Source organism: Saccostrea cucullata, unplaced genomic scaffold (assembly GCF_032062105.1).
Source record: "Saccostrea cucullata isolate Sc308-1 unplaced genomic scaffold, CSIRO_AGI_Scuc_v1 ctg4584, whole genome shotgun sequence".
NCBI classification, from domain to species: Eukaryota; Metazoa; Mollusca; class Bivalvia; order Ostreida; family Ostreidae; genus Saccostrea; species Saccostrea cuccullata.
The window spans coordinates 7,977-25,689 of NW_026931094.1; the positions used below are offsets into that span (position 1 = coordinate 7,977).

Genomic DNA, 17,713 nt, shown 5'->3' on the forward strand with positions numbered 1-17,713 from the left:
GGAATACCCTGTTCTTTTCTTGCATGAAAGCTTTAAATTGGGAAAGTACTTTTTAACATGCATGTTAAATATGTTAGCGGCCGATTTGATGTTTTGCATCAATTAACTTGTTGATATACCGGTATTTATGAAGTTGCCTATCCGAATTTCGGTTTTTATTATATACTCTGAGTAAGTAAATGGGTAACCAAATGTAACCAAAATTCGAATATAGGAGCATCACGTTTGCATTGTTTTCCTTAAACCTCCTCATTTTCATTTTTCCAAATTGAACATATTGGTTTAAATGGAATGAAATGAATGCTAAATGTGTTTCATGTAGAAGAATAGACATTTCGTGAACGTGTTTTCGACTCAATTTGGGAAGAGTTAACTTTTATTGTTGTAATCACTGAAGTCGAAAATTAGAGAAGAGCTACTTTCACTTCATGATTGACCCAATTTCACGACGTTCGTACAGACTAAGTCAGTAGACTTCAGGCACCGTTATGGCTTGCTCCTCGGTTTGCTGCTTGCATTGTCGGAAAGAATTTCGACTGAAGAATTTTGGATTTGCAGACGTCCATCCTGCTCGTTTTGTCATGTTTCAGGTATGCTTAATTTACTTTCTTCAGTTTAGATCAGACTCGGATCTATGTCATCATGGTCATCAAGTCTCGTTAATTTCAAGGCTCCGGGTTATAAGATGGAACACGTTATTTGCTATAATTACACGTGTTGTCTTGAGACCATAAAGGAGAAGACAGTTATAAATCATATACTAGGCGCTCCCCATGTAATTCTGTAAATGACGAAAGATAAGTAGATCTATATATAGGATTATAGGTCTACTATTGATTTTATAGTATAGACATGATAGAGGGGTAGACCTATATTATACTTATCTTGCGTCATTTACAGAATTACAATGGGAGCGCCTATGTTATAAATGCTTTAATCTATCTGTTCATCACCTAGTGATAATTACAAAATTAACGCTGGTGTCCTAGAAATCGAACTTTGCAATCTAGAGTGCATGCATTGCGTGATATCAATGCCTCAGACTTTAGGAACTGAGGAATGTTGATCTGCACATAACTTTTTTTTCACTGATAAAAGACTTGAAATGATTGTTATCACCCACTGATCAGCTGATCTCCTATGATCACTGGTGGTTTGGGAGGAGTGCCCAGCCCCAAAATTTGTGTAGAATTTAATCAATTTTTGGTGTGCCTGTGGGCTTTTACCCCATCCCCAAACTGCCCCTTCTTTCAGGATTCCTGGATCCACCACTGATGCTGACGATTCAGATTAGTTTGCAATGTTGCTAATGTAAATGTTACAGAAAAGGGACAAAATGTATATATCTGGAATAAAACTGGGAACCCCCACACCACTATACTAGAGAGTTATGTAGGCCAATATCTGTAGCCTACACCTTTAGACTTAAATTATTAAACTTCAAGAAAAGTAACAGTATATATCATGCTCCTTCAAATATTATGATCACCCCTTGTCTTTGTGTTAAATTATTAAATCAAAAAGGCTCTATGGCAATGGATATATTATTTCAAATATACATGTGATGTACCTCCAGTTGAAAATGAAAATGAAATATACATATTTTTATAATATAATAATAATTGTATATTTCTAAATTTTCAATACATAGCGGATGATGAAAAACACAGGCAGTACTTTTGTGTATAACTAGAAAATATTTTATCGTGCATATATAAATATCATTTCCAGTGGCGGCTTCCCCCAATCCTCTATGTGGTGTACCGCATGGTCATGGCTGTGTATGCAGACTTCTGGCTAATCTACACGTCAACATCCTTCATTGGCTTTGGTACTGAAGACATGACCGACATTGATCCAGGAAATGCTTCCACACAGAATGGAACGAAGAATGGTACAGACTTCGTACTTTACCCATGGTATGCTTACTTGACTAACTGGACATACCTCTTGTTGAGCTTGTATCTGACATGGCATTTTTTCGTCACTGTGGCTTACCTTCTTCAGAACCCCATGCCTCTAAACAGTCGTCCAGATCCGAGTTTACACAGAAGAATTTTCTCCGAGCTGAATCCCTCTGGAAGCTTTTACAATACGTCTGACTATAACTCGGTTATCGCGACCTCCATGGATCCTGTGATAGGAAGTGATTCGATGGTTCTTCCGTGGTACTTCAAGCTCACCTGGGTGCTATATAACATGGCAAATGTTGGGTCTCTGCTTGTCACTGTGGTTTTCTTTGTCTTCCTTTGGCCCATGTTCAACACATCCAATATTGGCTTGTTTAATCTGCAACTTCATGGAATAAACACGGTGCTCACAGGAATTGAACTCTTTCTCACCGCTATACCATATCGCCTGTACCACTACATATATACTTTAATGTATGGGTTGGCGTACCTTATTTTTTCAGCTATATTCTATGCAGCTGGAAATACAGATCCAATATATCGTGGTGTATTGGACTGGTCTAAACCAGGTCAAACAGCTGTTTTTATTTTACTTCTGGGCTTTGTTTTTATGCCCATTTTGCAGGCTTTTTTGTTCTTCATATACAAGTTGAGACTTTTGATATACAAAGAAATTTCTAAAGATGTCATTGTGAATGAAAATGAAGATGCATTTTCTTCAGACATCAACAATATATGAATTTGATCAATGTGTGTTGATTAAAGGCCATTTTTAAAATAATGTTTGCTAGCCATCTCCATACTCAGAGTAAAATGAGTCATTTAGGTAGGTGTAAAAATTTTTTTCTAAAAAAATTAACTTATTTATTAATGGTACAAGACAGGAGGAAAAAATTGTGTCCTTGAATGTAAAAACAGAATTGGAGTCAGGCCATTTTTGAGACACTAGTGGATCGATGGGAGAGGGCAACCAAGCAATTTTTAAAGAGGCCTAAGGCCACACTAATTTAATTTCTTGTTCGTCGGACATTTGATGAAAAAAGTAAGATCGAGCTAGCGGTTAAATAATAATATACATGTAATTACTTTTTTGTAGGCAGATTTTTTAGGCGGGGCGTTAAAAAATTTTAACAAACAATTATATAATTTCTGATTTGCAGAAAAAGTAGATAAAAGGTACAATAAATAGAGTGGAAATGGAACAGAAAACAGCACAGAATTCCTATGGTGCGGGAATTTCAAATTAACATTATTTGTATAATTTTGTTAAAATACGAGCGTGCGGGTCCGACGAACAAAAAGTTTTATTGGTGTGGCCTAAATGAAATATTTTATTATTTTTGAACCAATATTTCATTGATTGCTGTATCTGAAACAGACACCCCCTTTTAGGGGGGTGGGGCAGGGTTTAGAATACCAGAAACAGAGAGATGTATTTCTTAGTGTTATTTTGACATTTGCTTGCCATTAGTTTACCATTTGCTCACAATTTTCATTGTAAAATTGCTTAATTTTTTCTTACATATACGTAAGTTGAAAGTCATAGAACATTTCAGATAGTGTAAATTGATGTACATGTACATAAATTGGTGCTAAGGCTTATTGTATTCAGTTTTGTAGAGAGTTTCCCTTCCAGGTGTCCATGTTAGAATGAATTTTGTTATACACAGTAGAATTAGAAATTCAGTAAACTTATTCTTAATACCCATATCTTTAACATGTTAAGCATAGGAAAATATTTATTTTGATTTAATTATTCTATAATCAATTTTTGCTAGATATGAGCTTTAAACAATGAATTGGTTTTATATTTGTTTTATAATGCTATTGCACATTTTACTCTTTCAATTACATACAATGTTTAGCAGAAGCTAAAAGTGAAATATATTGATAATAAGAGATACATGTATGTTATAAGATTTTTTTTTTTGAATTGATTCAAGGGTCTTTGAGCAATCAAGAATACATTTAATTTTTTTTGTGGTAAATGAATTACATGTAGTATAAGAAGTGTAAAAATTTGAATTGAGGTTATAATTCTTGTCTGACTATTGGTTTTCATATATTTATATGCTGAGACTCTAAATATGAAGAATTTATTATATTTTTTGGTATTGGGATACATTTCACCTGAACAATTCTATGTACATATGTATAATGTTATACACGTATCAATTAATATGTTGCCAAATACTAGTATTTCATTTGATATTTTTTATCATAGACATAATTTTAATATTGTAATCTTTATTACATGTATATTATATAAAAACAATTTTAAGAATATAAAAATGTCAAATATTGTGATAAGAAATATGCTCAATTTCAAAATGTATATTTCTAAAAGCATGCAGGGATTCTTGTTTATTATATCCTTTTTCTATAACATGTGTCAAATGAATTATATCATTTCTGAAGCATTTAGTTTTGTTACTTATATAATGTATAATATTATATGTTACAGGTACTTATTTATACATCAATAATTTTAACTATACATGATGTACATGAATATTTTATTAATCAAATGTTTAAGCATTGTCTTTTATAAAAGTATCGTATTCATGTTTCATATTTAAATACATGTATGTATATGTTATTATTCTGATAGTAATATATTTAGATAATAAACTTGAAAACAACATTTTTGTGTCGTTCATGTAAGGTTATACAGGTACATGTATGGGTTATCTCTCTTTGTTCACTTTGCGATAAAATCAAAAAACTTGGCACTGCTGAAAAAGTGAAATGCCTGCAGAGCTAGTAAAATGCTTTAAAAAAAATACTACTCGTATAGTTTGATAAAAGTGTACTTGGGATATCTCGGGTTTTAAATAAAAAATACAATGTACAATTACAATGTAGAATTATAAAAAAAAAATGACGCAGTTAAAATAATGATATAATTTAATCAATTGAAAAATATATGTGACGCGCCAAGCAAAAACCTCCCTTATATCTATTATGACGTAACGTCAAAAGACGCGTCTAAAGTCAACAACGTAAAATCGACGTAAAAACGCCTCATCCAGAAAAACTCTCCTCAGCAGAACAAAGGGATGTTGTTTTATTTATATGCTAAGAAAGATTCTTGGGTGTGGTTTGATGTAGTTTATTCTTTAAGAAGTTATTCTCTGTCAAGTGCCTGTGTGACCTATCCTTTTCACAATTATTAAGTGTATATTTTTTAAAGATTTCCAGTGGTGGTTAAAAAATTCCCGTAAGGCCGTTTTTAAAATGAAATTTGTTTGCCCTTTCTCTATTCAGTTAAAAAATCATTGCGTCGGTAGGTGACCAAGGGTCGATTTTTTTTTTTTGTCGAAAATGTTCAATGTTGAATAAGATTGAAGGTATTTCTGAAATTAAAAAAAATAGTTATTGATTGGATAAGAAAATTCCGGAAAGACTAATTCGGAGGTTTTGAAAAGATTTTAGTCGGTTCATCTTAAAATGTCAAACAAACAAGTTATTAAAGATAGTTGTTTTTTTAATTTAAGCTGCTAATTTCCAGCTGTTTCATCGTGATGCACATGCAAGAAAAATTAAACAGGAGCATAAAACTAGGAAATAGCGATGCAGTGAAAATTGACCTGAATTACCTCTCTTAGCTACCCAATTAATATGGTATAAACTGAGTTGGGCAGTTAACGCTGCGGTTTATATATAATTTTTATAATCCGTTTGCTGAGGTTACAGTGTATACACAATACATCGAATGTGAAACTGGCAAACATGATACATTGCTAAAATGTTATATGTAATACAAATTGTTACAAATTACCGGTAATACATACTGTTTGAACACTTTTAAAATATTCCAACCTATTATTATTATGTGCATGATTTTTCTACAAAAGAAGAGAATATAGGGTGCAGAGGTGACTTTAAAGGTTTTTGGATTCCTGAAAACAACATAATGTCGAACATTTATAAAATCGCTGAATTGGGCTGCCGCATGTTAGAACGCAGTCTCCGGTGCTTATTCAGCCCTTTGAACTGAGAACAGAATGAAAGTTTACATTAAACATTTTAGAGTTATAAATTTTCATTTTAATGATTTTATTTTAACCTTCAATATTAAGGATTTATTTAACCTGTTATAATTATTTTCCCGACAAAGATTTTACTACCAACATTTTATGATTTCACATCTACCTTGGAAAATGATAATCTTGTTTCCTTCTGTTGAATTGCAATATAAAATGAATATGTTCATGCATTTCAAATTATTAAAGTTTGCACCAATTGAACGTAATTTAATATATACATGGAACAAACTAAAACAATTTCAATAATTTTTTCCTGCGAAGTCGCATTGTACATGCCTAAATGTACATACAGTAAAACTCGGTTATAACGAAGTCACTGGGACCTATGAAATTACTTCGCTATATCCGTAATTCGTAATATCCGTATAAGAAATTAATTAAATTCATTTAGGTGGGGATCCAAATCGACTTCGCCATATCCGTAATTTCGCAATATCCGTACTAAACGAGTTTTGCTGTACATGTACATCTATGGGGAGTTTTGTGCGAAATTAGCAAAACTAGAACGCTGCAAATTAAATGTGCACAAAATATACAAAAAAAAAAAAACAATTACCAAAACGCTCTATGTTTTTAAGTAAAGGATTTTATCGAACATAAAAAATACATGTTGGTCGACTTGAATATTGCGTGCTTGTTCAAATAACCCATTTATAGAGCTTTCTTGTTTTAATTATTAAAAAAACGTATGACTGTATAAATTACATCAACTAATTATTTTTTTTTATAAAAGTAACAAAAGTTACAACTTAAGATTGTACATGTGTGCCTTGTTCTTGTTTAATTAGTTCAGGTAATTAATTAAGCGTGAATTCCATAGTCGAGACACAGCCCCCCCCCCCCCCCAAGTTTACGATAATGGTAGAATATTAGAATGTTTTCTCTGTTCTCTTACTTTCTATTGCGACTATTATTTGACATGATTAAAATAAATCATAATGTGTGAATGAACTTTCTAAGGAAGGTAACGGTAAAGTTTAGGTTTGAAGTTGTTGAGTGTGTTACTTGTTGGATTCATGTATATTGTGGTTTGTTATTCGGTTAGTACGCAATGATCGGTCAAAATTAATTCCTGATCAACTTCATACATGCATATAAATTGCAGATTTTTTCTCAAACCATATTTTAAAATATATAAACGTATATCATTGGATGGGGGTGGGTGTTACATTCTGATTCACTGAAAAGTATGTTAACGCATTTAGTTAAGAAATAATTCTAAACAAATTTCTTTTCAATAATTTAAACATAAATATAAAATACGAAACGGAGGGCCAGGAAAAATTAATCAAATGTTTAAAGATTAACAAGAAATAGCGGTTTAAACTCTAATTTATTTAACAATTTAAAATTTGATGCACCTAATCTTAATGGTTTTGATTTGAACACGCATTTATTGAGATATACAAAAGGATTGGAAACAAATTTGACAACTTACACGTTCCTTTTGTAAATTAAAGACCGATTTCATAACGATATCCAAAGATTGATTGACTGATTGATTGTATATTGTTTAACGTCCCTCTCGAGAATTTTTCACTCATATGGAGACGTCACCGTTTGCCGGTAAAAGGCTTCAAATTTAGACCTATACTCTGCACTCAGGGCCATTGAGCAGTGAGGGTTCTTTATCGTGCCAGCGCCTACCGTGACACGGGTCCTACATTTTTAAGGTCATATCCGAAAGACCCGTGACTTTCACTTCTGATGCCGGGCGCTTGGCGATGGAACAGTCACTACCTATTTTTACGTCTTAGGTTTGACGCGGTGCCGGGAACGAGAATCGAACCCGGGCCTCCCGATCATGAAGCAAACGCTCTACCACTAGGCTACCGTGAACGGTTCGAAATCCAAAGAAGAAAAGGATCAAACTCTACTACAAGAGACAAATACAGTTTATTCCTGGATGCAGAATATCTTATTATCAATAAGCCAAAAAGTCTTCAGAGATGAGGGCGTAATTCTGCATACTTTTTTCCCGTATTTAAACACTCGGTGCTAAAACATGTAAATATATAAAAATTATAGTAAACGTGGTAAAAGAACTGTGGTATCTTTTAGGTAAAAAAAAAACCTGTCGCACTCTTTAAAAATTTAGGTACTTAAAACGTAAGCTCTAACAAAACTTTCTTTTTATACTGTGTATTGTATAGACTTTTGATGCCCGGGGGAGGGGTTGGTAGGGGCTGTCTCAAACTTTTTTAAGATAACTACTTTGATAGTGTAACAGAGACAATTAAGTGCCTCTGCTTAATTGGGGCTGAACCCAAGGCCTCTGGCTTGACAGCCCAGTGCTCTACCAAATGAGCTTAAGGGTTAACCTGCTAGCCCAAGCTCGTAGGAAGATGTGGTGCATGTATAGTTTGTAATACCACAATAGGATTTTTTCTCATCTAAATGTTGATTATTTCCTTTTACTGTTGCAGTGATGTAGATTTCTGCCCTTTTCTGGCATTAAAAAAGCCATAAATTGGAATATATTTTAGAGGAAGAGAAGAATTTTTATTTGAGTTTTGTTCTTTTTCACTTGTCAATCATTTCGGTGCCCCCCCCCCCCCCTTCTTTTCATTTTTTCAAAGATACAGTTTAGAATGTACATTTTTACTAGTACGATCAAGAATATTAATTATTGATATTTTTAAGGGAATCAAATCAAAACTTTGAAAATACAAATATCATCAAATTACTAGTTTTATATAGCTTCACGTTATTTTACAATTTTACGTTATGGAAACCCATGGAGTTACGCACGCGTACACCGTACGTCAAAGTAAATATTCCGTCTTTTTCATGCGATATTTTATACATTTATACACAGAAAAATATGTCATGTTATATATCAAATGAAAGAGAAAGGGAAACTCTATAAGAATCAATAAAAAACTGAAAATGTCAAAATTCTTCGTTAAGGGAGGTTTTTGCTTGGCGCGTCACATATGTTTCTTTCCCGGAAAATTTACCAGTATCCGCAATTTTTCTTTACAATATGGTTTATCATTGTGACGTCATAATTATGTAACGTCACAATAAACTATACTGCGTCACAGTAGGTAAACCTCATTTTCGCGTTTATTGGTTCGGGAAACGGCAGCGGATTTTGTATCAGCGGCAAAATGACTAGATTCCATTTCTCAAACCGTCTGGTGAAGAAGTTTAAGAAGTCGGGCAAAAAGGGAGGAACAGCCGGTCCCGCCGATATTCCGTCAAACACTGCTGAGGCCGGTGTAATGGAAGAAGTAATGTCCAACTTGGTTCTGAAAAAAGCCGAGTCGGACACCAAGAACTCGTGTAGCAGTACAAGCAGCTGTAGCAGCTTCGATGTCGCCAGTGATATCACACAACACAGTGTGGAGAGGATATTCCAGGTACATATTAAATCTTTAGGTCTTTTTGTAAGTTTACAAGGGTATTGTCACTTTTGTACGTACTGTCATCCGGTAATTTAAGAATTTCCGAGATATCTAGTAAAAAGAGTTTGGAAAACTGGGCTGGGGGATTTTTCAAAAGTTGTGTGTATTTAATAAAAAAAAAATTTATTTTATGTAACGTTCTAAATCTGTCGTGTATCTGGACAACTGGCGTAATTTTTGATGATCATTAGAAATACCTTAGTTAAATATTTGTAAAAGATGGAAAAATAAATTTTAAAATTTTAGCTGAAACCGTGTCCATGCCCCTTTAATATACCTCTACCTATTTTAATTTTTGTCATAAAATTTCACTTGATTATATATAGTTTCTTTTTTAATCAATAGGATGCGTAAAATACAGAGTTAAAAATTTAGTTTTGTCAGAACGGCGAGAATGTTACCAACGTTGTTACATGTAGTCATCTATTGCCACGCAATGTTTGGTTCATCTGCATATATTTACATTCAGTGTAATTTTCCTTATGAAATTCATTAGAAATCCATGACGTTCAAATTTCTATAACACACGCGAAACCTTGTCACCGCGCGTTAGAATACATGGTAGGAACTATATGCAATTTCAATACTCTAGGAACACCAAAATGTAAAATATTTTACTTCAATTTAATGAAAAACTATTACCCTGAAAAATTAACGTAAAAATTAACGAAACGTGCGTTAAGAATTAATTTGTCACTTTTTTTCCTCGCAATGTTTGTTTGAGTAAGTTAACTTTGCAACGTCATTTAACGTCATTTGACGTCACAAACGGCTCTTACATCTATTAACCACGGCAGTTTTGAAAGGCGCTAAATTCACATTAAAGATTAACGAAATAAGCAATTATGAAGAACAAAAATCAGAGAATGTAAATATAAGCATTGAATTCATATTTTTGGATGTCTTCGGTCCTATAACACACCTGGCCGTGCCCACAAATTATCATACCGCGCTAACGCGCGGTATTCAATTTGTCGGCACGGCCAGGTGTGTTATAGGACCGAAGACATCCAAAAATATGAATTCAATGCTTAAACACTTTATACGTACAGAAACAAATTTAACCTTCCTTCATTAACTATTTACAAAGATCCATCAATATTAGACAGGCTTTATCTCCCTAACCCCCCCCCCCCTCCCCCACCATCGACTAAAATTATTTTATTCTCCAGGAAGTGGACGGCCATCTGAGCGTGACGGAGACCCAGAAATACTCGGATGCCGTGGAGGCGCTCAGTGAGTCGGAACTGAACAAAAAGCTGGCGGAGGAACTGGATCAACTACAGCAGCTGCTGGAGGATGAAAAGAAGGGGGAGATCCACACCGACGTCAAAAACGTGGACCCCGAGGCCGAGATCCCCTGGGAACAGACGCACAAACGCGTCCTCACCATGACCGTGGAAACCCGTAAGTAGAGAAAAATCTGCATTATCATTCAATTTAACATGTATATTGTAGCAGTAAAAAAAAATAGGCACCAGGCCAAGCTTAAAAAATTCTTTGTTTGCAGTTGCCGACCTATAGTTTTTAGTCTGGGTAGGTAGGTAGGCAATTTTTTTTTTTTTGGAAAACAAAAATTGTTTCCAGATCTTTGTTAGATACCATAAAATTAAGTTTTTCATAGGCCTACTTTACATGAATAAGCTGCACTCTTGGTATAAACTAATGATTGATGAAGACAAAAATTGAAAATGAAAGTTTTAATATCTTGAAAAATTGGAGAAAAAAAAATATTACAAAATGGCTAAAAAAAAAGTTTGGGTCGGGTGCATTTTCAGTGGGTCGGTCGGCAACTGCAAACAAACAATATTTTATTTTAGGCCCCACATAGAAAATGTTTCTTGAGTCTTGTCACACCTTGTTTAGTATGTACATGTATATACAAGCGGATCCATAAAATTTTACGAAGAAGTAAAATGGGGGTGGGGATGGAGGTGGTTGGTTAATCACTTGATCGCTTAGGGAAATTTTTACTTAAAATTAATAAAAAATATCATCTTAAGGGGTCCTTTTGTTTTGGATGCTATATATGTACATATGTAGTTCCTAATCAGGAAATATTTTTATGTGCTCGTTTGTTAAATTTTAACTTTTACACTTTAATAGTTAGAAAGGGGGTGGGGTGGTAGGACCCCATTGACCCCCTCTATTGCTAGATACATCTGAATAAACTATACATGTTTATTCATTTAGTTATATACATGTGAATTATGTTTTTGAAATATTAATCACATACATGTATGTAGTGTACTATATATTTAAGAATCGGTTCTTAAATTAGGGTTTGCAACTTTAAAAATATTCAGAATAGAAATAGAAAAAAAAAATTAGAATAAGACATGGGTTCTTTATCCCCCCCCCCCCGGAAAAAATTCATCCAATACATATGGAACTAAAATTACGACGTATTTTATTTTCAGACAAGCATAAGCATGAGCATGATGAGCATCACCATCATAACCATGACCCAGTTCCTGTAAATAACCAGATCCCCAGCAACCTGGCAACCACACTCCCTAACCGGAAAATCCCCCTCCATAAGGAGTTCGCCTGCACCAACTTGGCATGTACGGACCCTCACTGCTCTGACGTCATGTGTGGAACCAAAGTCAACGAGATCAAGAGCCACAACTCCGATCCCGATCTTTATTCCTCCAAGTATGCTCTGGATACAGCCGTGGCACACAGTAAGAAGCAAAGATCTGTTCAGTGAACATGTATATTTTGCATAGATGCATCATGACGTACTTAGGTGTACCATATCTTGCTGGCAATTATAGGGGGAAATAGTTCAACCATGGGGAATGTTACAAATGTTGCTGAAATATATCAAATGTGTAAACTTGCAGTTGAATATTTTGAAGCTATTATTTGAAAAATCCCAATTTGCATTCCCAAATTAAAAGGGGGTAAAATAATCGAACTTCTTCATTAAACACATGCGTGGAAAATTGTTTGATATGATCATGCCGCGGGCAAAGGACTTATTCCTATATTTAGTTTTTTCATTATGTTATGTAGAAATAGTATATTTTGATTTTGCATTTTGTTTATTTAACTAAATGTCGATTTTCCTTTCCTCATTAAAGCTGATAAGACAGTGAAAAAAGTATCTGAGCTTACTTCCCATGAAAAAGATCACTATTACGGCAAGCCGATCTTATTTGTCATGGACTCGAGGAACAAATTCCATCCTTTGACCCGAGAGAAGGACGCCTACAAGGTCGTTGATATTGCCAAGGGATACCAACCCACTAAGGCCCAGGAATACGTCGTCAATGCGCTACAAGAGAGCGAGGATGCCCATATCGCGGCCCATGATATCTGGACTGGGAAATTCATCCGCAACTGTCAGGAAGAGAACCTTATGACCGATGTTAACATCACCATCGGGGACGAACTCTTCACAGCACACAGGATTATGCTTGCGCAATTTAGTACTTATTTCCAAGAACTATTTTGCATCTCGGAGCGTGAAGGTGCCTTGCCTTTTAACTTGCGATTAAGAGGAATCACTGCGGATGCATTTGAAGCCTTTTTGCACCTTGTGTACATGGGAGACTGCGAAATAACACCCGAGATTGTCATGGACGTTTCCATGATCGCCAAACGTTTCGGAGTCAAGGAGCTTCGACAAAAAGTAGCTGATTATTTGAACTCCATGAGCACTGAAAATTGCTTGGAGATTCTCAAACAGGGAGTCGTATGTCAGAGTGACACAATGTACGAAGTGGCCTTTAAAACTGTAGTAAGATGCTTCAAAGAAGCTGCAAAGAATGTCAATTTCATGGAACTCCGCCTTGAAACGGTAGAAAAGATCCTCTCGTCAGATAATCTAGTGGTGCAAAACGAGACGGAAGTATTTAACGCTGCATACAAGTGGGTCAAATATGACCTCCACAAGAGGGAGCAGTTCTTGTCAAGGGTCATGGAGTGTGTTCGATTCGCTCACATGGAGCACCCCGAGCTCTTCCTCATCTTCAGTGACACCGATCTCCTTCAGAAGAACGCTTACTGCAGGGATCTTTTATTGAAAGCTAACTGGTATGTAATTTTTCAGTTAACTTTGTCGACGGAAAGTTTTCATTTCAAACAAAGAATTAAATACCGAAGGGTACCGGTCTTACTTATGCAAGAATTTTGTGCATTTATTTTGTGCTTCATTTGTAAATCGTTAAAATTTTATCTATATTACAAATTTTAATTTTTGACTTCCTATAGGATTGTGACTACCCGTATGTTGCACATTGTGGATCCTTTTGAGCTTCCGTGTCCAAAGAAGAGAGAACCAATCGGTCTCGATAAGGTACTAGACCTTTTCGATTCATAGTCTCTGATTTCTTTGTTTGTAAAAACGTCAAAAATATTGATCGGGGATTTTCTTTATTAAATTATATTAATTTAACAAACTTGTAAGTGGTTAAATTCTTAAAAAAATGTTTAGTGAAATAATGTATCCTTTTCAGAGTCAGGTTTGTTGGATATATTTAAAAAGTTAAGGAACTGAGATAAGAATTTTTTATTACACTAGAAAAAGAAACATGCATTGTACATGTAGATCCATTGATAATGGTCTGCTTCACTTTCTTTTACTAACTGATTTGTAAATGTATTTTATGTACCTTTATTTTAGAGCCCTGAACTTCAGATCATGAGTGGAGTGACCAAAGATACGAAAAAATCAGAGGGAGTCAAACTGGAGCCAGGGGACCTTCTAGCTTTTGGCGGATTCTTCTCGGGGTTGGATAAAACAAGGGCCATTGAAGGAGGTAATTTTCGAAATTACAATAAATAAATCGACATCTACAAATCTCTTGACAACATCTCTTTAATGTTAAATAAAATAGTTGTTACTTACCAATTTGTTTATTTTAGAAGCGGCGAGTATCATGAGTACAATTTCGTAGAGATACAACTGTATTTCTTCTATATCATTTTAACTAAGAAAATTAAAATAATTGTTTTTATTTTACAGGTAGGAATATGATGTTGTACAGTGTGGCCTCTCGCACTTGGACAAAGTTAACAGAACTTTCGGAACCACGGGTCCACCATGCCGCTTGTGTTCTCGATGGAAAGATTTACATCTCCGGTGAGTACGAAAATCGAATTTCTATTTGCCATAGAGTTAACTGAAATACGACTGAAATTTTATTGAAATATGACAGAATAACATAGTTCTGCTATTCAGTCAACTTTCCAGTCGTTTCAGTTACAGTCCAGTTGACTTAAAGGTGAAATTTCATCCTACTAGTTGTTCAGGCGAGATCCACTTATTTACTGTATGCTTATTAGACCCCTTGTTTATTTAATGCACTGAGAGGTGGCCATATTGGACAATTTAGACATGCATTCTTATTTTCCAATTTTTAGGTGGAAGTAACCCCAGACTCCAGATACAGAACCCCCGGGCTCTGTCTCAGTGCATCTGCTTTGATCCATACACCAGGAAGTGGTCCACTGTTGCACCACTGAGGTCAGCTAGACTTATGCACTGCATGGTGGCCCTGAATGGGCGTCTGTATGTGATCGGGGGCCAGGACATTAATGATAGGTATCCAAGTTCTTTTTTTCATATTTTTTAAATAGAGTTCATAATTTATCAAGTAAACATTATATGATGCCCAAATTATTTTTCAAATTGTGCGTAATCAAAACAGCGTTTGTGTAACATTTTGAATTCCCTATAGATTGCTGAATACTATGGAATGTTACAACCCGGGCACGGATACATGGGTGTGGATGCCCACCTTTCAGGTCCCTCGCCTCGCCGCCGCCGCCGCGGTGAGCAACGGGAAGATTTATCTGGCCGGAGGATACACCGCCGACATAAAAACCAAATCTGGCTCTCCTATATCATCTGTACTAGAGTGCTTCGATCCGAAAACAAACAAGTGAGTAACTTTAACGGCCTCAATCTTAAAAATTGATGGAGCGGTCATAATTCATGTTGCATATTTCTCTGGAACTTAGATAAAACGGAATTGAAGCATCATGCATTTGATACAAATGTAGTTATAAAACAATCTTGCAAATACCTTATACATACACAAATGCTAGGCTGATGCTGGTTTAACTGTAGACTGAAGTTGTTGCCAGCGTATCTTCAGCTAAGTTGACCATAATTGTCTGTTTATTTTATACATTTTAACTTCATGTATACGTAGAACTTAAAATACTGTGATTTCTCAATAAATTAATTTCTTAATCTTTAATTATTGAAGTTCATGGGAATTACATGTTTTACTACAGATGGACCCGGTTAGGCGATATTCGTGTCCCGCGGTGTCACGCCGTGATGGTCGAGGTTCGCGGTGAGCTGTTTCTGTGCGGTGGCGCCACTAGGACTCATGGTACCGATTTCACCACTGCCGCCAGTCTCCGAGATATTGACAAGTACAACAAGGAGTATGATAGGTGGGAGAAAGTGGCGGATCTTGATACCGAGAGGCATGCATGCGGTGGGACTGCTGTCGGTAAGATGAAACGCAGGATGGATTCCATTTAATGACTGCATGTAATATTAAACGTGCATGTGTATGAATTTCAAATTCTTTACAAACTAAGGACCTGTAAATAGCCACGCATTTAAATTGAATTCATGTTATTAATTTAATAGATATGTAATATTATATAATACATAAAAAAGACAATTTTAATCAACTTTATTTATAGTGGAGAAATAGAACACGTAATCGCATGTATTTCTGACTTTATAAGCGCCTTGATTTCTCGATCGACATTTTTGAGGCGCATCGTTTTCGATGCAGCCTCATTGCGATCACCAGGCAATTCTTTCTTATCTAAACTGCGGCGGCAAAGGACTCAACAATATTGATTCTTAACACGTTATTAAAAATAGTGCTAATGTACATTGACAAGCTGGCGATATCCATTGTTAATTTTAAACAGCTAATAACATAAAATCTCACACATACATGTTTTTACTTTGAATCAACAGAGGTTACAAAAAATGAGAAAATAAACAATTAAAACAAAGAGAGAAAACAACAACAAACGTGCCCTGCGCGGAGTCACTCTCTACCATCGGCTCATACATTCACGTGTCTGAGAGAGGAACGAACGATAACTCTGCGTAGGAGATTGGCGCGGAGTAAGATCTATTTGCATAACAACAGCTCGTACGATAAATTACTCGGTTTTGTATCGGGTTCATAATAAACCGTATACCACGCCCGATTGTTTATTTTAGTCCCGTATAATTTACATGAACATTTCATGTATATAACATTTGTTATATATTGTGCCATTTATATTGGGAAAAAGTTAAAAACAAAGTAGTGATATTTATAAAAGTGCACATAATGAAAGAAACTGAAATAATTCAGATATGAAATTATATCAATTTATTCAATAATCGTATTAATACTAGTAATTTCTATATTGACATTCATTATTTCATCTTCCTTATAGTAAAAGAATAAAAATAAAAAAAGAATTAAAATACAATTAAAATCAATTATGATTTAATTTAAATATTAATATATCAGACTTTTTTTTTAAAAAAAAAAAAGTTTTTCCTCTCCTGCACATGATCGATTGGTTATAAAACATCAGAGCCAGTGGCTCAATTTTTTTTAACCTCGAAGAAACGTTAGTTATTTTTAAAATTCTTATTCCTGGATTCTTTCATTCCCTTAAATTGATGTTGAATTTCTCTAACAAAAAAAAAGTTTTATACCCTCAATGCGATGCGCCTCTCAGGCTGTCAGGTCTTTGATTTATTTATTGAAAATGCAACATTGCGTATTAAGTATTTGTACTTTAATGTCTTTTGTGCAGGTGATAAGATCTATATCTGCGGCGGTGCCTGTACAGCCCTAGGTCATATGCTGTATTCCATGGAGGTGTATGACACTGTCTCCGGAAAATGGGAAAGATCCGCGCCCGATTGTCCGCTCCCGGGAAAATTTCTTTCATTAGTCTCGGTCCCACCCAACGGAAATTAGAAAACGGAAATGATATTTTCACCCTATAGAATTAAATGCAGAAAAAATTGTTGAGATTTTTATATAACTCAGGGAAAAGTTGTAGTGCGGAATATTTGAAAGCCAAATGATTGTATTAAGTGAATGTATCATTGTATAAAGACAATATTTATGAAAACTGTATAGATTTCAAAGCAATAAATGCAAGAAAGCAAATTTAATGTGTGTTATTTGTTTGCCTTTCAAAGAAGAGATGTAGAACGCAGGTGCAATTCTACAGAAAAATGGAATTTTATTCAAGGTTATTTTGGGCCTAAGTAATATCCGGAAAAAAAATGTTTGACGTAAAATGTCAATCAATTCGACAGGTGGAAAATATACGAGCATTCGCCATT

At 34.9% G+C, this 17,713-nt stretch overlaps 2 protein-coding genes across 2 annotated transcripts; both read left to right on the plus strand.

The window, feature by feature from the left end:
• The first annotated feature begins 436 nt into the window (after positions 1–436).
• LOC134231382 (protein rolling stone-like) lies at positions 437–2,649 on the plus strand. Its single transcript, XM_062713348.1, has 2 exons — positions 437–590; positions 1,732–2,649. The coding sequence occupies exons 1-2, from the start codon at positions 489–491 to the stop codon at positions 2,647–2,649; spliced, it is 1,020 nt and encodes a 339-aa protein (XP_062569332.1). The 5' UTR covers positions 437–488.
• A 6,393-nt stretch (positions 2,650–9,042) lies between these two features.
• Positions 9,043–17,459, plus strand: LOC134231385 (kelch-like protein 5). The gene is made up of 11 exons (XM_062713349.1): positions 9,043–9,324; positions 10,542–10,776; positions 11,790–12,056; positions 12,459–13,413; positions 13,591–13,675; positions 14,003–14,138; positions 14,345–14,461; positions 14,743–14,923; positions 15,060–15,263; positions 15,622–15,845; positions 17,173–17,459. The coding sequence occupies exons 1-11, from the start codon at positions 9,073–9,075 to the stop codon at positions 17,337–17,339; spliced, it is 2,823 nt and encodes a 940-aa protein (XP_062569333.1). The 5' UTR covers positions 9,043–9,072; the 3' UTR covers positions 17,340–17,459.
• Positions 17,460–17,713: the final 254 nt, after the last annotated feature.